General features: G+C 42.9%; 1 protein-coding gene across 1 annotated transcript in view; it reads right to left on the bottom strand.

Annotated features, from left to right (window-relative positions):
• cmip (c-Maf inducing protein) overlaps positions 1-20,793 on the bottom strand; it is a 35,574-nt gene extending 14,781 nt beyond the window's left edge. The window contains exons 1-8 of the mRNA XM_076270007.1: positions 19,990-20,793; positions 4,074-4,199; positions 3,331-3,381; positions 2,306-2,467; positions 1,244-1,285; positions 955-1,017; positions 585-665; positions 128-231 (exon numbers count right to left, since the gene is read on the bottom strand). Of these exons, the coding sequence (XP_076126122.1) occupies positions 128-231; positions 585-665; positions 955-1,017; positions 1,244-1,285; positions 2,306-2,467; positions 3,331-3,381; positions 4,074-4,199; positions 19,990-20,313 (953 nt within the window). The 5' untranslated portion in view covers positions 20,314-20,793. The remainder of the gene's footprint in view (positions 1-127; positions 232-584; positions 666-954; positions 1,018-1,243; positions 1,286-2,305; positions 2,468-3,330; positions 3,382-4,073; positions 4,200-19,989) is intronic.
• Between the last annotated feature and the right edge of the window lie 4,296 nt (positions 20,794-25,089).

The raw sequence follows: 25,089 nt of genomic DNA, 5'->3' as shown, positions 1-25,089 counted from the left end.
GTGTGTGAGAGAGAGAGAGTATAAAATCAAAGTCTCAATATCAGTTAATAGTGCTTGCGGTTCCAACAGCGCTTTGGGCCTGGAAAGAGGGTAGAAGGGGCCGTGCTCTTCTGCAGAGCGCACTGACCTGTGGATGAACTTCTTCACCACTTCCATTCCTGCATTAAGCTCGTTCAGCGCCAGGATGTACTCCTGCGTGAACAACCGCAATCTGGGGCACTTCCCAAAGTCCTGGGGGGGGGGGGGGAAGAGAGAGGAGGGGAGAGAGTGAGAAAGGAAGAAAGAAAGAAAGAAAGAAAGAAAGAAAGAAAGAAAGAAAGACAGTGAGAAAGAAAGAAAGAAAGAAAGAAAGAAATGGCGAGAGGGGGTGAGGAAAATCAGGCAGAGAAGGGAGATGGTGGGAGAGAAAGAGGGAGAAGGAAGGAGGAAGTGAGAGAGAAAGAAAGGAGGGAGACAGAGGGAGAGTGGGTGAGAGTGTAACAGGTAACATAGCATACCAGAGGCCAAAATCAAACATTCACCACACTTTTAGAAGACTGAAACAGATATTCACCTCAACATTAATGAAATGTACACAAACTCACCATGTTGTGTTTAAGGATTCTCTGCACCACAGGAGTGAACACTTCAATCACCACCATCGACCGAGGACGCTCACGACAGTGCTGGAAAACAAACAGACACACACACACACACACACACACACACACACACAGGCAGGTTATTTTTAGCCTCAACTGAAAGCTCTTAGAAAAATTCCTCAGAACCCTCTGACGTCTACTCTTGAGTGAGTGAGTGAGTGAGTGTGAGTGTGAGTGTGAGTGTGAGTGTGAGTGTGAGTGTGAGTGTGAGTGTGAGTGTGAGTGTGAGTGTGAGTGTGAGTGTGAGTGTGAGTGTGAGTGTGAGTGTGTGTGTGTGTGTGTGTGTGTGTGTGCCAGTGAGTGTGTGTGTTACCTTGCAAAAGAATTCACACAGGTCAGGTGGTGGATGATTGTTCTCCAGGAGTGGAGCTATGGCCTGCAGAAAAACAAACACACACACACACACACACACACACACACACACACACACACACACATATTGCATTATGACTGCTTTATTCAACTAATAAATACATCAAAATAAATTATTTAATATAAACCCTTCACTCATTTATACACACACATATACACTAGGTAACACATTCACTGGTGCGCACACACACACACACGGGAGAGTCATGAGCCACGTCTGATTCACTCACCACTATGATGTTCTCATGGTCCTGCGGGCTGAGGCTTGTGTTCTGAGACCGAAACAGTGACGAAACAAGAAAACACAAGGAGGGGTCAGTGTGGCCGTCTAGATCTCCAGACGAGAGGAGTCAATGCCACCCACTCTTGAGCCCTCCCTTCCTGTCCAGCACATCACATCCTGTCTACTTCTGCGCCATGCTAACTCATTTCCTGTCCATCTATAACACCTACATGCCCAAAAACGTGCTATTTTCTCTGCTGGCTTCCCAACGGCTCAGACAACCTGGCAGAGCCTTCACCTCCTACCCTGCCTCATCTCTGGTCAGGCCGCAAAGCCACAATATGTAAAAGTGAAGGCCGAGTCCTTCGTAGCCAAGGCCTCACAGGGCCGCCCGTTTGACGAGGCTCCTTGCCTTCCGCTTTTCCCCCCTCACTCTTCATCACTTTCTTTCTCCTTCTCTAATCCTTCTTGTGTCATGTGTTTTCTTGATGGAGACTCCAAACACTAGTCTCTCTCTCTCTCTCTGAGTTTCAAGTAAGCTATCCAGAAAGGATACCACCCCACATACTAATCTTTGCTGACAAAACCCAAGATCAGTAGTAACTCTCGTTCACTCTCATTCTACTCCTGTCTTTCTCATTCTACTCCTGTCTTTCTCATTCTACTCCCGTCTTTCTCCCTCACTCACTCACTCATGCCCATTGAACTACTTCAAAAGCTTTCTCAGTGTGACAAAAATATCATAATACCATTAATTTCACCAAAGCATTTACCACGCGTGCGAAAACAACCATAGCATTTACAATGCATGTAGAAACAAAGACTAGTGTTCTGAAAGACTCCTGCAGTGTTTCCCATACATTGACTTATTTGTGGCGGCCCACCACAATATCAACATTGACCACCACACAATGATTTTCCAGGTTGTACTAAATTGTGCTTAAATCTGGTCAGCATCATAACCACACTGGGCTAATTTGTTAAAAACTGTTGCACTCAAGTTAATTCTGCAAACCAACCACCACAAATGGAATTCAATTCTCTGGGAAACACTGTCCTGTCCTCTTACCTCAGCCAGCAGAGTGGAGATGATGTGTAGCGGCGCCTGGTGGATGGACTCGTCCTGCAGCGGGGAGGTGAGGGCCATGTCCACCAGCGCCCGGATCTCCTTCAGCACAACCTCCCACCGGCTCGGGTTGCTCAGGACCTTACGGTACTTGTAGATCTTTTTCTGGAGGAGGAAGAGGAGGAGTAGGAGGAGGAGGAGAAAGGTGGGAGGGGTGGAGAAGAACAATGAAGGGGAAGGGGAGAAGGAAGGGGCGGAGGAAGAGAAGAACGACAAGAAGGAGCAGGGGGATGGGAAGAAGGAGCAGGAGGAGGTGGAGAAGAGCAATGAGGAGGAGGAAGAGGAGGAGGAGAAAGAAGAGCAGGAACAAGAGAAGAACAAGAACAAGAAAGTAGAAGAGAAGGAGGAGGAGGAGGCAGACGGCATGTCAGCAGGGAAGGCCAGTTCAGACTAGCTGGCTTTATGCTACTCAGCTGACGAAACACTCATAATAAGCCTGGCAGCCCCCTGTAGGGTCAAGGCCAGAGACTCAGTCTAGACAGAGTCCTAACAATGAGGCTCTTCTAAGAGCCAGGTGGTCAGAGCTGGAGGAATTCTAGACCCAAGTGAAAGCGCTGTGTGGGAGCTTGCACTGGACCTTTGCTTTATTCATGTGAACCAGTGATGGGGCCACTCAGCATCTAACCAACCAAATCTAGCTAAGCAAAAGGGGGCAAGGGGGGAGGGAGGGGAGGGGGGGCTGTGATTGTATCCTTGAAAAGACTTCAGTAAGACACTTTACCACATTAAAAGGATCACATGAGGTTGAATGTCAAGACGTATACAGGCATGGGATATTGTCCATCTCCAGCCATCTCCTTTCCTGTATGTCACTGGGTACTCACACATTCACCTTGCTAAATGTTGGAGAAAGCATTTGACACCCCAGAGAACTTAACTAGCTTGACACAGCACAGCACCCCTGCCCCCACACACACACAGACCAAGTCCTTATTAATACTTAAGTGAAAGTAACCTAGGAAGCCTACCTTCCACTGTAGAGAGTGAAACCACTGGTCTCGCAAGTAGCTGTTCGCTGCCTGTGATGGAGAGACAGACAGGGAGAAGAGTGAGGTGAGGGGAGGAGAGCCAGGGAGGAGAGAGTGAGGGTATGAGAGAGTGAGAGGAGAGGAGAGACCGGGAGAAATACAAAAAAAAAGGAGAAAGAGAAAGAAAGTGAGGATAAATATGAACTCATCCCAGTCTGGCTACATGACCAGGTATATAGTGCTTATTCTTTATATCAGGGGTTTCCAACAGGTAGCTCGCGAGCCAGTAGCTCCCCACCTGTTTCTGAGTAGCTCTCAAAATAAGGTTCAAGGAAAATGTTTGCGAATTTGCTAACAAAGTCACTTGGTAAACCTGACAAAATTCCTATCAAATCAAATTCACAATCTACAACAAAGACAGAAGGTGAAGGAATTAAAAGGAGCGTTAAAATGCATACAAAACGTATTCAGCTGTTTTGGGTGGAGATCAGCTGTGTGAATACATGCTACTACTAATACTAATTATAAAACATTAGTAGCTCTCGGCCATGTTGATTTTGTCAAAGTGAAGTTAAAGTCTTGGAGGAAAAAAGAGACCCCTGCTCTATATAGTGCACCATCAAGTAAATGAGTGGATGGAGTAGTAGATGGAGTAGTAGATGGAGTAGATGGAGATGGATCAAGTGGATGGGGTGCAGCAAACACGGGGAGTGTTCGATAAGGACCAGGAACACGCGGCCTACCTGCAGCAGGACAGTCCCACCAGGGAAGCTCAGCTGGACGCAGTACTTGGGCGCGTTCTCCCAGGACAGGAGCTGCACATCCTCTATAGAGCTGTAGGACAGCACCGCCTCCATGTATCCTGTGGGCTGTGAAAACAAGGGCAGGAGGTCATTCCAGGCCATCCACAATCATCAACCATTTCTCTAGAATGGGCTCTTCTAGAGAAATGGTTTTTGGGGGGCAGCCGTGGCCCACTGGTTAGCACTCTGGACTTGTGACCGGAGGGTTGCCGGTTCGAGCCCTGACCAGTGGGCCGCGGCTGAAGTGCCCTTGAGCAAGGCACCTTACCCCTCACTGCTCCCCGAGCGCCGCCGTTGAAGCAGGCAGCTCACTGCACCGGGATTAGTGTGTGCTTCACCTCACTGTGTGTTCACTGTGTGCTGTTTGTGTTTCACTAATTCACCGATTGGGTTAAATGCAGAGACCAAATTTCCCTCACGGGATCAAAAAAGTATATATACTTATATACTTATACTTTTTGCACATACAGCTCGTTTGATTCCGGTGGAGCCAGGTGTGTTTGAACCTGCCACTATTGTTTATGTAATTAGTGTAATGTAATTTATGTAATTAGTGGGTGTTGCAGCACGTTACGACAAAGAAGGATTTATGCAAGTTAAAATGGTTATTATTGAACAAACGAGATATTCAGTAAGGAGCAGAATATAACAGAAGATGCCGTTACAACACAGATAACGCTCCACCGGACACAAAGTGGCCCCATTGAAAGCCTTTGGGGCAAGTAGCCCATTACTCTGTAGAAGAATGCCACATACAAGTGTCCAATGGGATTAAAAAAATAAAATTAAAATAAAACATTGAAACATTCAGTTGAACATTCAGTTCAGTTTGAAATCCTCATTTTTTTTTTGTCACATTGACTACACTGGAATTAAATTTTACTGAACAGTTCTAAATTAAACTAAACTTCAATTCAATTGTATTGTTTAATTACGTATTGTTGAGCTGTGTTGACCTTAATGTTGTTATCCATGTGTGGTATACACTCAAACTGAAATATGGTGCTGATTGCGGAATCAGGCCCAATCACAGCATCTGCTGGCACAAGTTTAATGAAACAGGTACAGGGTATGCCGCCACTGGGGTAAATTTGTTTCTACTGATGCTAAGGATGCTAAGGATGACATCTCAGCAAGAACTACATGATCAAATGTAAGATGTCTATGTGCATTGGTCAGTTTTTTTTTTTTTTTACAACAGCTCTAGTGAGTATGGGAGATAGTAGTGACAAGTAGGCTCAGTTGTCAACTGTCCTGCTGCCAACACCCCCAAAACACACACAGAAATAGGCACATACTGTACTTGTCACCAACTGCAAACACACACATCCACCGTCAGCATATTATCATGGCTCTCTCTCACTCATTCACACACACACACACACACACACACACACACACACACACACACACACACACACACACACACACACACACACACACACACACACACACAGGTGCATATCCTTATTTGGCCTCTCCACCAGGAACCTTTGCACTATGTGATGACGCACCTTAACAATCTCTCTCTTCAACATACAGATGATAAAAATATGTCAAATAAATCACTATGTCAAAATATCAGTCCTTTCATATTTCATTACATAAATCCTCTCAGTGTACAGTACACACTGAGATGCAAATATGCTGCAGATAATATTTCTCTCTGGCCACCTGTAGTCTGCAGAGAGCCCACAACACTAATATTTAAACATTTATCAAGAGTGTATTTGTTAGTCTACTCTCTTTGGCATCACTAATAATGCAATGTCTGGGCGGGCGGGCGGGCGAGAGAGAGAGAGAGAGGGAAAGAGAAAGAGAGAGAGAAAGGGTAAGGGGGAAGGGTAGGAGAGCTCGACAGGCTTCTGTTCTCTGGGCACGTTCTTTGTTTCTGGTCACATGGTCAAAAATGTCGGCTCCATCCTGTGCTTCCAAACGCACCACTCCAAAGGAGGCTGTTCCCTTTTAAAGTCTCCCCCTCCCTCTACTCCTCAGATACAGCTGTTCCGCCTCCCCCCAGCAATCCGCATTCCAGCTCTGACTAGAGGTCTGCTGCTCATCACGGAGGCTGTGCAGCCCCATCGTCTTTTCACGAGTCATCCTTTCTGTTTCAAAGAACAAACAGACTGTCCCTTCCCTTTCTACAAGCATCTCTACTGTGCTGTTATAGGTTCATGTCGCTCTCTCGCGAAGAGCTGGGGAACATGTGGAGCTTCTGAGCAGACTAGTGTGGACACTGGAGTAACGCGGGAGTCCCTACTGAACACTTACAGACCACCGTCACTCATTCTGCTGCCACAGATACTTCTAATTACCAACAGCAATGCCACAGATACTGTGACTGCTTACCAGTAGCTCTCCCCTACTCTGTTTCAAGGACACACATACGCAGACAAGCGTCAGACACACACACACGGGCCGCAGCTAACAGTTATTTTCATAGTCGATTAATCTGTCAATTATTTTCTTGTTTGATCAAGAAAAAAAACAAAGCCCCAGATTATGTTCTAAACTACGTTGTTTTGTCCACAGGTGAAATATATTTCGTTTACAACCATGGAGGAGTAAATTGAAAACATTCAAGTTTAAGAAGCTGAAATCAGAGACTTTTGAGGTTTTTCCTTAAAGTTTACACAAACCGATTAACTGATTACCAAAATAGTGTCCGATTAATTTAATAGTTGCCAGCTAATCGATTGACTGTAACAGCCCTAAGACACACACACACACACACGTACAAGACATGTACCAATACCAGGACTAATATGACCTCACAAACACACACACACACACAAAGGGGCCAGATTGAGAAGTACAGTAATCATGTTCATGAAAACGAGAGGAACATTCAGAGAGGAATTAAGTAAATATGTGACAAGAGCAAGATGGAGTGAACCATTGGAAACCAGGTTGTCATAGATACTATATACCCTGCTTAGCAGCTTGCTTTGGAAAGACTACAGCTTCCATCCATCTCAGCAACAAGCCATTACGTACTTCTCCATCACTCTCTTTCTCTACCTCTTTCTGTTATTCTCATTCTCACTCTTTTTATTGGCCTCTGCATTCTATTGCTCTCTCTTTTTCCCCCTCTCTCCTTCGTTCACATAATGCCATTCTTTCTGAAGGAGGAGCTGAATAGCACTTTTCTTTCCACATTGCTCGGTTGCCATGGAAACAAAAGAGATGAAATAGACATGTTGTTTCCAAGGCCATCCAGACGGCTTCAGTGGGGGTAGAAAAAACAGGGGGGGGGAGGGGGGGGGTAGAAAAACACACACACACACACACACACACACACACACACCTAGTGTCCAGCACAGAAACAAGGTTATCATCTGCAATATGAACGGATGCCAATAATCAATCAATTATCAAACAAGGCACCCTGCCTTCTGGGCTTCCTTCATAACAGGGACATCAACATCCTGACACGTGACCAGGGTGGAGCCCACCCTCTCCACATGCTGGTGTCACATCAGCCTCTGCTGCTACCACTATCCAACACACACCAGAGCAGAGGGACGGTTACCCTTTGCTCGGATTCAAACACAGTGTTTGCTATCAAACAAGAGACACACAGACACGGACACAGACACACACACACACGCATGCACATATGGCTACAAAAAAGGCATGATGCTTTATCAGAAAAGCACACACGTAATCTAAAAGAAACCCTCCCACACACACACATGCATGAATGCATGCACACACAGACAGGAAAGACGTAAACCACACACCAATGATAACATTTTCTAAACAGCTGTGTGAAACCCATCAGAAGTGACAGTAACACAGAGGGCCATCTCTCGTTCTTTCCCACAAGTCTCTCGACTCACTGCCTGTTTTGACCATTGCTTTGGCTTCACACTATAATTTGTATCTATCCATGTGTCTTAATTCCAGCCTCTGTTCTCTCTTCTGTGCATCTCTATTTAGCCAACAAATAATCTTGTTGCAAAACAAAAAATGTTTACAGAAGTAATAATCAGTCCCCTCTTTACATGGAGCATTTCATAAGTGATAATCAATCAGCTTTATGGGTAATATGGATACCTTAGACCTCAAGTTATTTACCTAAATTCATAACCAAGACATCTGTCAAATAATAAACTTAAGAGTACGAAACGTAACATATTTATACCAAAGTTACAACATCCTCTGAATCGCCCTCACCATAGTCACTCCATGATTCTATCACAAGCTTTTAGGATCCGATAGCCAATCATGTTCCAAAAGCAAAACTCTGTCACAAATGGCTTGATCTAAGGACCAAACAAGTGCTTACTAGAGACAGCTCATCACCATATTGTCAGCTACAACAGATAGCATTATCATAGTAGCCTTCCAATAACTTAGAAGCACATTTACGACACCGATAAATAGCAAAAGACACTACACTTGACATTTGATATGATACTGAGCACTCATCTCCCAGCCTCAGCTTGTTACATAAGGTCAGTTTTTATTGCAGGAACTCGAGGGTAGTTTTCAGGGGATTCACACCTTTGTGTGCATCTCCTCTGCAGGAACCACACCATGATGATCAAAACTTTCAGGACCTTTAACAGGGGGCAAAATAAGTCTCTGCTCAGGGAATTCTTTTGAGCAGCACTGAAACTGTTGTGTGGGTCCTGCAGTGATGTGAGACATAAACGAGTCGTAAACAACGTGTATGGAAGACAACAAATGCCATTTTTAAAATCTAGCAAGGCAGAGGTAGAGACAGATAAATTAAAGGTTGTATCAGTGATAGTGGGGATACGTCACTTCTGTTGATGTTCAAACAAAACAGAGAGCTAGCTCGCTACTCCCTCCCCCTCCCTCCCGTGCAATTGAAACTCTCCTGAACACGCATCTCGTCAGTTATTGGTTGAAACGCTTTATTTTGCCTTTGAGTGGTTGCCAACCCTTGTTGGTAGCAATTGTTTTTGTGTACAGATCTCGGAGCCTAGGCTGCCTACAGAGATGCGTTTTTTTGACGGCCTGCTTATGGGGCAGGCAGCTAGCGGATCGTTAAGAAAGATCAGATGAATGATCATTTATGTTTGGGCCTTTTTTGGGCCTGAAATCGCTGATACAACCTTTAATTTTAGCTTAAAACCACAATAGATACTTTCAGCCTTAAAGGTGGATAATTTAGGTACAAAGCAGTGTGGCGTATCAGTGGGATGATATTATCTGCTGCAGCTAACTTGCCATTTTAGTCAATCTAATTAGCGTTGTGATCGCGGAGCAAAGGTTGTATCGGTACCGGTACATCCTGTAAGCACTGGAGACACAACTGCTGAAAGGGCTAAATAACAGGGGATTCCTGTACATGTCCTCATTACCTGGGTAGTGTGCCGAGTTCCTGCAATGGATACCCGGCCACAGAGTCCTCATAATCAACACAGACAGGGGTTCCATTCCAAAAGGATGATCTGTGTATGTGCATGTGTGTGTGTATATGTTTGTAAGTCTATATACAGAGAGCAAAGCCTCTGGCTTCGTCCCGATCTTATCGGTCAAAGTGTTTTCATGAGTGTCTTGAATCTGGGTGGAAGCCCAGTGCTGGCGTTGGGTTCTGGCTGACCCGGTGTCATTGGTTCCAATGGCGGTGTAACTGACTTGAGCAGAGCCGAAGCGGCTGTCTGAGCTGAGACAACAAGTTACTGGGAAGTCTGGTTCTCTAAACTGTCAGTGAATTGAGCGTCATGGTTACAGGCCGTCTTGTGTATTAACAAACTTACGACTATACACGTCAGGGGCTTGAAGAGGAAGCTAAACAGCATGCTCCATCAAGGTCTTCAAATAAACTTTAAACACACACATTGTTTAAAAGCTTCTGACACTGTCAAAAGATAAATGGTTCACTTAAAGCACACATACATTTCTAGGTGTAGAGTGAAAAAGAGATGGGTTTATGAAGTTTGAAAGAGGGTCTGCAAACTAATAGTGATTCCTAATTGTCCATGTTGTTCTTTTTTCTGTATTTATGTGTCCAATGTCCAACTTAGAAGAATGACACTCATCTCAGCTTTCTAAAGGCCCCTTCGTACTGTAGGGACTGTTTGCAGTTCCTAGAACATACAGTAAAAAAAAAAAAAAAAAATTCCGCTTCTGTTTAAATTTGCTTAACATAAAAACTGCATGAGAAGGCTGCAGAGACGGATTACGGTACAGCAACAAATGCCTTCTGGGCAGATGAGAAGAAATATTAACAATTTTTTCAATGCTTCCTGATACCATGAGTTTCTAGTTTGTCAATAGCTAGTAACTAAATAGCAATGCTGTCGGTTTCATTACTTTATGTCCATGTAATAATTGGGCTGCTAATGTTAGATCTTAGAGTCCCTACTGTGTGCAAATGCAAACAGAAAAAAGCCCTAGGAACTGTGTAGTTCTAGGGGTAGCCACTCCAGTTAGTAGTTAGTACTGTATTTTTACAACTGTGGTGTCCGAATGTGCACTCAAAGACTTTTATTTGTAAGATTCTTCTAGGTCTACTGTAAGTTTTACCTCAATGACGTGCTAGCAGACCTAAAGGCAAACTTCCCTTTCGAAACCTTCGTCTTCCTTTGTCTCTCACATGCATGACAAGGTGGGGAACATGATTACGCACACACAGTTTCGGAGAGTGATTGGAACACGGTCATCTGAAATGAGTATCCCCCACTAGAAATGTAACAAGTCCAGTGTTGTTTACATAAGAATATATTAGAATTTCAGAAAGTCATTATTAGTCTTTTTTCCCCCATGTCAACAGTAGGGCTGTCACTTTTGTGAAAAAATCCTGTTCGATGTTTGAGACATAAGTGTTAAATCGATTGTAAAATCGATGTTTTATGTCTAAAGACGTTTCCATTTTATACGCCAAATATAGGCCAATCCACAAACAACTAACAGGCATTAGGACGAACGTAAAGAGGGCGCTTGTAGACGCAAGCCAGCAATATTTCTGATGATTTATTGGCGTGAGGTTTCGTGCACAATGACAAACAGAAGTGCAACATTCTCGAAAACCAGTAAGGCGAGTGGACTGCCATTACATCAGTGACATGACTGCAGGCTTCAACGTAGCTGTGTCTGTGTTTACGATTAGAAATGTCAACCAAATTTCGCCTACGTAGAACTCGATTGCACAGTTTGCATAGCCTACCGTTTTGTTCTTCTCCATAGTTTGATATACCAAAAATCCGAAGTACTTCCACATCGAACTCAAGTTATTAGGGCCTATCACTCGTCTCTCTCATGTCGCACAGGTCGCGTTGTCCTCAATTTTTTGGCAAAACACGAGCGGCACAGCAGCTGATTGAAACGGCTGTTCCCGGTGCGTAAAATTGGTGGGAATTTTCTTTTTAACTTTCGCAATGTTTACTGCACTTCGGAATTCTTTAATATTCTTATTTGTGAATTTTGTTACATCTATCTTTTTTTATTTGTTTATTTCGTTTAAAATGAATAGTGTAAATATTTGGTTAAAATCGATTCCCTATTTTAGTTTTCGAAACTTGTGTTGTTTGGTCCAATCGATTGTGCAATCGATTTTCGAACGTAAAGTGACAGCCCTAGTCAACAGTTTGGTTGCATGCAAGATGTTACTCACATATAAAGCTGTATGGAGCGTGTTTTGAGCTAAACTAAATTATATTCTGTACTGTGGTAAAACACTGGGACTACTTCAAGAATCTCCTGCTTACTTCAAGTTCTGCTGTTCACTGGGTGTTTGACTAGTATCACTATCACGGAGTAATCATTCTATGTTGTTTATCTTTTAATTATTACTTCTTAAACACTTTTAAACGATTGCCCTTTTATACTTACAAGGCAAGTATTACCTTGTGTGTTTTCTATTATTTACTTTTTAAACTATTATTTGACTTCTATGCTTTTATTAGCTATTACTGTTTGCTTTTGTTTATGTAAGGCATAATGAATTACCTCTGTGTATTAAATGTGCTATACAAATAAACTTAACTTGACTTATCAATGTGCAAATGTAGAGAATGACCAATTGGGTACGAGTCTGCATTTTTTGGCTTGACAATTACTCAACACAGTTGGCGCTGATGTACAGTCAGCCGCTTGGGACTTTTCTACGTCATGAGATGGACAGCACACCTTCCGGGGCCCCCACCCATGAGCAGAGTCTCATTTAAATGCTTCACTTAAAAGATTCTCTAGACAAAAGATTGGCAGAAGGCCAGTGTTTCTTACCATAGCTTGTAACCATGGAAGCATCTCAAAGCTTGCACATACATGCACCAGTGCTAAGTACCACAGTTACTGACATGCAACTAGTGCTCCAGCCAAAAGACTTGGATACAAATGTGAAGTGGCGGCCAAAGAAAGAAAATATACCCTAAGGATATCCAAACACCTCAATGTGTTGTTAACCTTATTCCACTAAAATACTTTGGTGCTCATGTTATCAGTTGACAAAGACTAATTTTAAACTAGCTTAGGCATGAGCCATAGGTGGCAGTAAATCAATACAGGCCTCCTTGTGGTTTGCCACCAGGTGCCTCATCCTCACCTTGTGATCTTCAGCTTAGCCAGAGTGCTATTTTGGAGAGAAAATGACATGTGTAGAAAGAAACCCATAAGACATCTAATATCTTTGGTAGCAAGGGATAATCACAGTCAAGACATAATCATTGTGACATTGTCAAGGATGTGCACGGTCAGTGCTTGTTAGGGGCAATAATTTCAAGAAACCTTTGTTTTTAATGTTTGGATTAAACCCTTGTGTGGGCAGCGTTAAAGGCATTAATGGTGTTCTTTAGTAGCTCCCAGTCTAACAGGGGAGCTACATCAGGCACGTAACTGAAGAGCTCTGTTTGCAACGCGTATGGTGCAGCACTTCGCTTCCACTATAATCAATGGAAGTAGCTACACCAGACGTATTAGCGTGTACGTTTCGAAAAAATATACCAGTCAATTGTTTTATGCGTCGCAAATGGAGCGCTTCTGAAGTCTTCAATTACACGCCCGGCGCCCGGTGCAGCCCCCCTGTAAGTTGCAACAAACCTGTCAAATTAGCAAGCTAATATGAACAGTCTTTACGTTGCATAACACCAAAATGGTTGGTGCACATGTAACTCAAAATTATTATCTGATTAAAAAAAATATTCTGCCTGGTTATTTATTTGAGAGACATTTTTGTAGCTCTGGCAAATATCTAGACTACCGTAACTATATAATTAAATGTGACAATAAAAGAGAACACTAAACATAAAGCACATGAACAGCATCTGTCTCATACTTCAACATAAACTGTGTTTGGCTCTTAACCAGGAACACAAATACCGTTTCCCTACAGTCCACAGAACATGAGCGATCAGAGAGGATCTTCCATCCAGTCTGGCACTGGTCAAACCTGTTCCGCTGGGTCACAGGGAAGTGGATGTCATTCCCACTGACAGGAAAACTGATAATGCAATCCCACAATCCTCTGCAGTTAGTGTGACACATCAGCAACAGTAGCTGTGGCAGCAACAACATGCTGATGAGAAAACAGACATAGGTGGGTTCTTCTTCCTGTGAACGTTAGTGGGGAGGGGGGCTTCCCAGAGAGGAAAGGGGAGGTACTGACCATCTCCTGTCAGAGTGAACATGACTCAGAAGCTCCAAACACACCTAGTCTATGTCCACCCTCGGCCTGCAGCAGTATACAGATAACCTATGGGATAAGTAACCAACATGTACATATTACCTTTGTGATTTCCAAGTGATTAATAAAGACTAAAAAAGTAAGCATACTTAGTTTAGGAGCATTTTAGAATGTTTCTCCCCTTCTTAGGTAAATATGTGTACCCTGTCGACATGATCATTTTAAAACATACACACAGCTACATAATCATTTTTAGGGGGAAGGGGAAAAAAGTTGCTATGCCGGTAATGGCAGTGACAGGTTCAACACCGTGGTACTTCTAATATTGTGGTATGGTGGTGGTGATTTTGTTTTTGTTGCAGCCCTAGTCTACTTCATGTCTCCATTCACCCTCACAGTGTTCTGAAGTCCGAAAAGACCTTCTTCTGTGACCTCAGAGTGTATTGCAATCAGCTGATTGAGATCTGAGTGTGATGTGATGATCTGAGTGTGTTAGTGTGTGTGTGTGTTAATTGCAAGAACTCACATGAAGCCACATATCACCAGGGCTGCATGTTTATAAACCATCTTAGAATGAATTTGAACTTGTGACCAATACATCTTTAAAACACCTGACTAGTCACCAGTCGTTCTGGATGACTGATCATGAGAGACTTTCTTGACCAAGATTACACAACAACACATTTTCAAAACCAGGAGTGTAAAAAAACCCCATTTCAATTATTCAAAGGAAAGATGATTGATTCCTTGTGCTATTGGTTGGAGGCTTCCCACAGTAGCCAATCAACACACAAGCCAAATTCATACTATACAACATGATACAGGATACAACACTAATGCACAACTCACAGTCGCAACTTGCGCCGTAGGCTGCACAGTACAGTAGACTTATGTACCAAGTATCAAGACGTATGTATCAAGAACTGTTTAAAGCTGCACGATTAGAGACACTTTTAAGTGACATACTCCATCTCAGATGAAGTGCTTTTTAGCGCCACTACTGGCCAGGAGTACATTGTTGGTGCCAAAAAGAGGGAAAAAGCTCCATAGTAAAGACGGGATGTTAACCAAGTAAGCCACAGACCACACTCATCTCATTATATAACAATTTACACAGCAATACTTCACATTGTCAAGACTAATTCATGTACTATCCTTCCATAAGAAAACTTTTTAGGCTCCCTGAAACCTTAATGTGAATTCCTAGTGGGAAATGCTAGGGGGGGTATAATCCATTTCCCCCCAACGTTTACCTGGACACTGACCATACACATTCATCAGCACACCACATTCATTGACTCAGTGATGGGACTGAAGAGTTTGCCTTGGCTCTGCTAATGCAAAGCTCTGCCCACTGTGCCTCGGGAGGCTGCTCTCAGGGAAAGTCCTGTCTTTGGTAAACTAATAATGCAACAACCACAAATGCAGGCAGCCATGACACAAGCCAATGCATACTTTTGTCAGCTGATGCAGTGGTCCAACCACCCCCTGGCTGGACATCCCTCAGCTTGATGGTTACACAAGCTGCAGTCTTGGCCGTCCAAGCCTCTTCTACTTAATCTCTCCACTCAGTCTTTTCATCCACTTGTCCATTTGACAATCTCTCTCTGTCCATCTCTACTGCAGTCTTTCCTTTTGATCCTCTTCACCGGTCAAATCTGGCCAACTCCCCAACTATTTCACTGCCTCAGCAGTGCTTGTTCACAATATGTGAAAAACAAGACAATTCCAGTTTGTGGGTGTTTGGTGTGGTGCTAGCATGGAGTACATTGTTGGTTGGTTCCAAACTAAAAATGATTACCAAATAAGCCACAGCCCACAGTATCATTTTAAAACTATTTGCAAGACAATACTCAACATTTACAGTACACACACACAAACCTATACTGCCCCCCCCCCCCACACACACACACATACACACAAGCATGATCATACTTTAAACACATATGACAAGCTAAGCTCAGGTGGCATTAAAAGTGATTCACAACAAAACAGTGTATTTAGCAGGTTTCATGACAACACAGGAGAGAATTGTTTGACATTTGGACTCTAACTAGAGCAGACACTATTCCCTGAGTGTCAAAGAGGCAGTCTGAGGATCTTAATTGGGCACAATCATTACTAGTTTATATGAGTCTATATAACAATTTCAGTTATCTATTGACTAATAGTACTGTACAATCCCTAGTTTTACACATTGGTTGATCTATGTTTCCAAGACCTCCAACCACTTCATGGTTACATGGGTATTAACTCAAGCTTCAGCTCCAACTGAAAATGAGGAAACCACATCTCAGACGCACTTCCTAATCACAGGTTGCAGGCACTAGGCTGTGTTTCTAGCATGACACAAACGAAGAGTCTATTTTTACTTTCTGTATTGCGCATAATTTGTTACCACCCCCCCCCCCCTTCATTCTCTCTCTCTCCCTCACACACACACCTCCCTTCCTCCAACTTCTCCCAATCTCCTCAACCAGGCAGAACCTAGTTTGGGCCTCACCTAGATGGATGACCTAGTTCTGAGCAGTCTTGGCCCGGGCTCATAGACTGTGAGGGGATCGGACCTCTGCAGGGGGCTTCAATGCAGGCTACTTACTCATGTGCACCTCACTTGACTTTATCAACAAACTCAACCACTACAGTCCATGCAACACCTGTGAGGATGTAAAATGCAACTGCAGTCATCACCCACAGGACATTTTATAGCCTTCAATCTCTACACCGGCATACAGACACACACGCAACTTTGACCCACTTGGCTTACACAAATAAAACAAATAATCAATGCAAATGATTTTAGAGGTTAACACACATAAAAGTCAGCAACAACCCTCTAATTGTTGTTGCACGTTGTCGCGCTAAAGAAAAGCAGATCCCAAGGTCCAATCAGAGTGCACTTTTGGATGTCTGCCGGCTCGGGAGGGCCGAGGGGGAGGTTCAGAGGGGGTTTTGGCTCTCGCTCTCCTCCGTCTGACTACGCCTCTCTGTTCCAGGGCTCCACGGGCCTTAATCAAGGCCCACAGATCATAGACGGCCTACAGGAACCCGTCATGCAAGAACTGCCATGAAGTCTCAGATGCTAATTGGTCTCAGACGCTAATTAGTCAACAAATTATTAGCAGGATTATCGGGGGCAATATGGTTGCCTCACCTGTTGCTACAATATGATATTCTTCTTCTCCATCTCCGAACACAAGCCCGGAAGAACACTCCCACAAGACTAGCTAATTTACTTTTGCCAGTACTGGTGAGGAAAAAAAATGCCTCAGGGCACTCATACTTATATGGAAAGCTTTGATGTCTGTTTGTGTTGAGGGCATCAGGAAATACTTGTGTTGATTCCATCTTACGCAAATACACCTCACCCCCTCCCCAAACACACCAACACATACGACAAAACCATGATGATTAGAGAGAAAGGGTGAGTCACCTCTTTTATATCCGTCAATGAGATCACTTCTGTGCCATGCCAGCAACGTTTACCCAAAAACAACAGTCAGAAAAGGCTGGTGTCTAGGTAGGAGGGTCAACAAGTGATAAAACCCTTGCTAACCCAGTGCAAATATCTGCTTAATTTTTACAAACTGGAGGGGCAGTACCAATAAAACAGGGCCATTAATGAATTGGTCAGGGCCTCAGTGCTAAGAAAATGAAAGAAAGAAAATACCAAGAAAAAGAAAGGAAAGTGCGTAGACGTTTGGCATACTTGCACACTTTTTAAGGTCAACCTGTCAACTTGAGAGAGAAGATGAAGATGAGGGAGGGAGAGAGAAAGAGAGACAGAGAGAGAGACAGAGAGAGAGAGAGAAAGACAGAGACAGAGATGTACATGAATATTTAAACCTGGCAAGCCTGTATAAACATGATGTAAAAGACACCATTTCTCAATTGACCAGGTCTTATGGCAAATGAACTTCAAGGAGACTTTGGTTGTGCGTCGTCGGATATGACCCCTCTCATATCATACATCACAAAACAGTATCGACACTACAAGTGTTGAGCAAAACACTGGTGTTTCAGACAGAAAAGCCCCTTAACTGTAGTAAAACAATCAGCATTAGCCATGCCTGGCTGCCTTGTAGTCTACATACTACACAAAATGACCAGATGAAGGTGTTTAAAACATACTGTTCTTTCAGATCTTTTTGACAATCACTTTATCACAGGTCTGCAACTGTCCTAACGCCAACAGCATAAGCAGCACATTAAATAAGAGCTGTATGATAATATGACCTAGGGCTGAAAAAATGAATCGATTGAACAATTGGTTGTAAACTATTAAATGAATAGGCAACTATTTTGGTAAGCGTTAAACAATGTTTTTTTTTTTTTCGGAAACTGCCTACTTAAAAATTTAATATTCACTGCTTTACATACTGCTTCACATACTCTTGTATGACAGTAAACAAAATGTCTTTGATGTGTGGACTAAACAAGGCATTTGAGGTCATATTCTTGGGCTTTGGGAAACATTCTTTGATATTTTATTGATTAAACAACTACTCGATTAATCAAGAAAATATTAGTCAGATTAATAAACTCTTGCAGCCCTAATATGATGCTAGTCTGTCCCATGTGGTTCAGCTTTTGTTTACATGAGGTTAAGACTTCTGCTTCATAATCAGAGAATATCTTCTGTCTACAGTTTAGTCAGACTTTGACTCTGGCAACATCCAAATCCATTATATGCACCCTATGCAGATACCTATACTATATCAACTGTATTTTTTAACTTCTGGCCCAAATCTTTAGTTCATTTTAAATTTAATATTTATTGATTAATGAAATAAATAACTGATAGGCCCATAGCTTTAGCATTTACACAATAAAAACTTCTCAGGGTCTACAAAGCAGCCTATAGAGTGTGCATTTTATTTCACATACTATCTCCTACTTTCTTTTCGGCGATTATGATCAAAACAATACAAACATGCTGAATGAGGTAGTCATGACCAGGAACAATAGCCAGCAGAGTGCTGCGAGGGACACAGGAAAAGAGGGCCCACACCAAAGGACAGTAAACACCCACCCAAACGAACAAAAGGGCCAATCCCATTCACATATGACTACTATCTCGCCAAGTTCTCAAGCAAATGGTGTCATTTAGACCTTACTTGTTCTTCACATGACACAGGGTCAGATTTTTTTCTGCACTGCACAATGAGCAGGGTTGTTTTATTCTTGTCCATGTTGCCTATTTATCAGCTTGGAACAAGAAAAATAAGAGCTGCTGGGCCTAAAATAAATTAATTTCATTTATTGCCATCATACTTTCATGTGGATTAGATATCAACTGTAGATTTAAGCCTAGTGGATTTTGAGGCAACAAGTTGCTATAGCCTGGTCCAATAAAAAAGTCAATCATATTTTGGAGACAGTGCATATCAGATGACTACTATGTTAATAAAACAGGGGTTATCATATTTGGTCAATGGCCAGCATCTGTCCGTAGGCCTACGCCTACCTGATCAGAACAATTTACATTTTGCTTTGCATAACAGAAGTCTACATGACAAAGATACAGACCTAAAAACATTGAACTGATAGGCTTTAACGTACACCTAAAATATAGGTATTGTGTGGTCGACCGTGCATAGCCTACCAATACAGCAGGCCCAATCCACTATCATATCTAACCAACACAGAAAATGTCTTCCAGTGGGCTGCTGCGAAAGAATTGAAGCTAAATTCGTTTAAATGAAAGCACGATAAGGACGACAGAGATAAGGTCTACACGTTGATCTCGCGTCGACGGTCGGGCCTACTTCACACGTAACGTTACTTTTCGCAACAGTAATAGCTAAATGTAGCATTCTGAAGTTTGGGGTTTGTCTATCGGTTAAGACATGCAGTGGAAAATACATCAAATCTACAGCAATGGTAGCCTACTTATTGACAGTCGCTCACATCCTAAACAATTAACAGCATACACACAGCACCACATACAGACTGGATCTCTGCGTCCAGTAGGTCTGACGTGTAGGAGAAGTGATTGTTGCGGACTGAGGAAAAACACAAAGCAACACTGTAGCCATCATATCAGCTGACAAAATGGAATATGGATCTGAAGAGACGAGGAGGGAACAATGGAATCTTTGCTGTACAATTCAAATTACGTCAGACACTGTTAACCCGTATGAGTGACAAAGGCCTGAACAGAAAAGCACATTAGAAAACAGGCTTAATAATGTAGAGTTGATGTGTTACAACATGGCCATCGTTGTCATCTGCCGTTCCTGAAAGAGAAACACTCACCGTTGCGGAGACTAGACTGCTCTCTGTCAAGGTGAGGTGGTGCGGCTCCCATCTTCTTAAAAATTTCGACGTGAGGATCTTGCTTAGGAAAGTGCGAGGGTGTTTAATCACGCACACCTGGATGTCTCCCTCCTGAAGCAGTTTGTAACGCATCCCACTACTGCAGTGAAGGGTCCTCCGACATGGCCCGGCGGCCAGCTTATTATTATTACCCTCTGGCGGTGGCGGCGTAGACATCTCTCCCAGTAAAGGCTTGCTTTCCTCGGACTGATAGAACTGATTGTTGTGTAGCTCGTTACCTCCACCGCTACCGTTAAAATCCATATTTAAGCGTCTGAATCACCCTACCGAGGGTTGTCAGTATGTTATAGGTAAAAAATAAGAATTTAACGTTAAGACCAGAACGGTCGAATCAGGACTTAATGGCAGGCTACGGCGATTCGACCTCGATTGTTTTATGAGTGGTTCGGGCGAAAAAAAGACGCGGAGGAGAGACAGACAGAAGAGCCATTAAAGAATACTTCAGAGGCCTCTCAGAGCGAGAAAAGGTGAGAGGATTCACAGGGTTATTGTGTTCCTATCGTCCCTCACAATTCTCGCTGAAATGTCTTTCCTCTCCCCCCACACACGAGCTATTCAATATGTTCGGGCCATTGCCAAATCCATTTTGCCACTCTTCGCAATAGCATAATCCATAAACATTCACCATGTAAAAATAGCTATCCTGGTTATAATCCGACGGCGGCGAAATTCTTCGTTGATTTTTGTTCATTAGCAGCTCGTCGACATGGTTCCTTTTTCTGTCTTTCCCCCTATCTTCACGAAGGAACCAAGCATTTCGATAGGGCCATTTGGATTGGTCCTGACTCGTTCATGTGATACCAAAGTGACGTCAATGGGGAGGCGAACGGATGCGCTGTGCGTCTCTGCTCTACTGTCTGCTCCTGTGATAGGGTGCCGTTTCCTTCGCATGAAAATGGAGAGGGCGCACCATCAATTTGGCCAGTCTTTCTCAACACGTTGATAAAGGGGGGAGGGGGAGGGCTTTTTGATTACAGGGTTTCTCATGCTAGCCTATTTATCCCGCCTTTATCACATTACGTTTTTTTTGTAACTTAAAGAGAATGTGCTAGGCTACCCTATGGACTAAGTTTAGGCTATTCTGTTGTGCTCAACAGGCTTCCGTGGCTTAGGCCTACTGTGAACGGAACGGTTCGATGTTTTAACATATCTTTAACCTTTTCACGTTCTCTATTAGGCTTTCTTCCAAAAGTACTTTGAGTTTTAAACATATGTCTAGGCTACATTTTGGCTAATGTATACTGGCAACATATGTTCCCTCTTAACTTTTAGGCTAAAAAAAATCTTACATCATCTCACGATATATTTTCGAGAAAAACAATGATCATTTAGGTCCACTCTGTGGGGTAGCCTATAGGCCTACTTAGCCTACTGTAAAAATAATCTGCACTAGCCTATCCTTATAAGATAGATGTAATTTTCTTTTTTAGGCCTAAACCACTCAGGATTACATTTTACATTTACATCTATTCATTTAGCAGACGCTTCTATCCAAATACTTAAGTCAATTATTTCAAAGGCCATTGTCCCCGGAGCAACTTGGGGTTAAATGCCTTGCTCAAGGACACAATGGTGGAAGCCGGGAATTGAATCCACAATTATTTCAGGCTTACAGCTCATTACCGTTACCACTGCCCTTCTTTCTTGGGAAATTGGCACGCTTATTGATGAACGAAACTAAGTTCTGGAGAACCGGAGGATGATGATGAGGACATGCATTGCTTATTAAAAGTGCTGACGCAATAGGGATCTCATCTCACCGCATTCCCGAAGCCTTCTGTGGGGTAGGTAAGGAACTTTCAAACAGGACGGTCTGAAATTCATGCCCACACTGCCAATCTGTTAGAAATGTGGCCTGGCAGCAGGCGCACGTCCTTGCAAATTCAGGTCCGCGCGGGCATTTTTACTAGTGCGGGTACTTAAAACACAGGAGGGCTTTTTATCACTTGTATTTATCGATCTGTGAGGGAGCCAAGCAAGGCTATGAGCCCAGGCTCCACACAGCAGACAGTTGGTAACCTATAAGTGTACTCATTATGACCAATTACATCAGCTCTTTTAGAGAGGGGAAGTGAGCTTGATTGGTCCCCTGAGCTGAGAGTGTCATCCCTAGCACTGCGTCCTAACAGGTCTCCTGTTGACGGTCTTTACTGAGTTCTTCTTTTTCCAGGAGCATGCGGCTCCTCCCGGGAAGGGAGATGCATTGCGCACGAAAAAGTCAGGGGTGTCAGGGGTGACTAATATGGATGAACAATTTTAATTTGTGGCAAGCTGAAAAAATAAATCCTCTTCAAATGTTACCATTCCAAGTAGATTAATAAATAATAATAATTCCAGTGTACCAGATATCAGAAATGAAAAATAATGAGTTTTATATTAACAAAACCTTAAATATAAAAACCATAACTATGTACGAGAATGAATTAATTGCACATACATACACACACACAGCCACAGGCAAACACACTAGCCTACTCTATATAGCCTACACTCCTTGCTTGGCATGGGAAGAATGTTGCTTTGAGAGGCCGAGACTGTGAGTGTGGCTGTGGTTGTGTTTGTTTTTGATGTGATTCACTGTTGATCTGGCTCACCATGACTTCAAATGAATCAGCCTAACCTAAGCCCCAGTCTCCATATGACTTATAGTTCCTCTGCGACATATCTGTATCAGGCAGGTTTCTTCCTCTCTCTCCTGATCAACTCACCGCTTGCTGACATTTCAGTAGCCATGTGACCACAGCAGCACAAGGACCAGGAAACCCTCACATCATCTGACTGTGGTAGAGAGGAGGGCAGGCTTGAGAGAGAGAGAATGGCATTGTCTTTGGGTACCCTAATTTCTGACAGTCAGAAGAAAAAAAAAAGGAACAAAGTTTCAACATTGAATCTGGGCAATGCCACCTATTCATCTGACGCCAACCCATAACCCCTCCCACATACACAAACACATACACCCCATCACACCCTCTCCAGCATTGCTCAACCTGACCACAACATTGCATGGTGACGCGGGACATATTGTTGTGCTCAGGCCTGCGACGCTTTGGTTACAAACCTCAACCAAAAAGCCTTGGGTTGCAAAATACAGAAGCTTGGGAAAAGAATGAAGAAAAAAAAAGACAAAAAAATATGGCTGTCTCCTCATAGCCCATATTTAGTTACAGCATGGCCTGGCTTATCCTGCCCATTCTGCTTTTTACCAAAAGGCAGTGGTCATTGTGGAGGCGTGTGTGTACACACTGCCTTGTCTTATCAGTCTTTCTATGTATGTGTGTGTGTGTTTTATTTAATACCAGGCAGTGGATCATGTGTTCAGCTAAAGCAAGGCTGAGCCAGAAACATGGAGTGAACTGTGGTTCACATGGTTCCCATGGTTACTTTTATGGCTAGTTTATGGCTAGATACTATGAGTTCAAAATTATGATGTATCTCAAATGAGTACTTTTTTCACACACGGGTAGGGGCACCAGAACAGGGGAGGGGAGCTATGATTCCAAGATGCCCTGCACTGGCAGGGCCACCCCTAGAACATAATAATCATCATTATTGTTATTATGGAGGTGGGGTCTACACTGTTATATGCTTTCATTAGGCCCAACATTTCTAGTAGTGACACTGCACACAGGATATGTCAGGATACGAGGTGTGGATCACCCTGCCCGAGCCAACAGCTCCTGGAAAGGACACAATAATTGCCAATGGGCTTCAAAGTGTTTTTTCTTTCAGTCTAGAGCAGGACAATAGAAAAGCATGGCTTCTTAGCAGCATCTGACTTCTTTGCTCATCCTCCTGGTCAAGTCATAAGACCTAGTTTAATGAAGTCGAATTGAGAGCAGGTTTAGTTTAAACGAATTAACTCCATCCTGATTATCAAGGGTAATCCTGTTGTGTTAATCCCACACCTCCGCTGTGCTGTGCTTTTCTGTGCAGCGGCCATACACACACACACACACACACACCCGCACACACATACGGCCATATAAAGTCGGAGAAGGAAACATTTATCAGATGATCTCAGCATGTTACTTCCTCCTTCACACTGTGTGGTGTTGAGAGAAATAAAATGAAACAATGACGAATGGCAGTTTCACGTTTAGCCTGCCAGTCTGCAGTTTTTCACCCTTTTACAGTTGCTGGGTGAGATGTAAACAGTTGCAAAATATGGCTCACTTGCCCCATGCAAGTAACTTACTAACTTCACACTAGTTGATTACACAACAAGTTTAAACACCAATCAATCAAAATGGTCACTTTGGAGGCAGTGCAATATGCATTTGTTTTGTAAGTTGAGCCCGTATGTAGGCCAATCCTGGCAGCTACACTGTCTGGGTTGTTGGTTCTGTGGGACCAAAGTGGTAACTGTGGATGGAAGCACACAAAGATATGTTTGGGCGTCTTCATTCTCAGCCCAGTGGTCATTCACAGCAGTCATTTTTTTGTAAAAAACAAAAACAAAAAACAAAACAAAAAAAATCTCTGATCTAAGTGAGCTGGTTGGATTTTACTGGACCTCAGCTAAGCTGGACAGAGTGTGTGTGTAGGACACACAGAGATGAAAAGACAAATCTGTCTCCACTTTATAGTCAATGATATTGATTAGAGAGTAACTAGTTGAGCCATAAGGAAATAGGTGTGTGTGTCTGTGTTATTGATTACAGAATTACTAATACAAATAATTATGTCATTATAAATAATATATTTTAGTCTCTTGTATTTATATACACACTAATTCTGTGCCTCATTGTCAAGAAAAAATATTGAACTAAATAAACTTCTCTATAGAAAAGACATACCACTAGTATTACATTGTACCGACCCTAGTCCCCATACAGTAATATTAATTTACAATTAACCCATTACTTCATTAAGTGTTAGGGGCATAGCAATGTATCTAAAAACTCATTGCAGAGTGTGAAAAAAATCGTCACAAACAGAACAGGGAGAAAGACCCTTATAAGAAAATAGAAATTTCAGCGTCTTCATACAGACAACCAAAAACCTTCATCACTGCCTTGA

This window comes from Alosa pseudoharengus, unplaced genomic scaffold (assembly GCF_046254945.1).
Source record: "Alosa pseudoharengus isolate Yale_2024_CS ecotype anadromous, Long Island Sound unplaced genomic scaffold, YU_APseudo_1.1 YU_APseudo_1.1_scf_10, whole genome shotgun sequence".
NCBI lineage: Eukaryota > Metazoa > Chordata > Actinopteri > Clupeiformes > Clupeidae > Alosa > Alosa pseudoharengus.
This window is presented reverse-complemented; position numbering and strand designations above follow the sequence as displayed.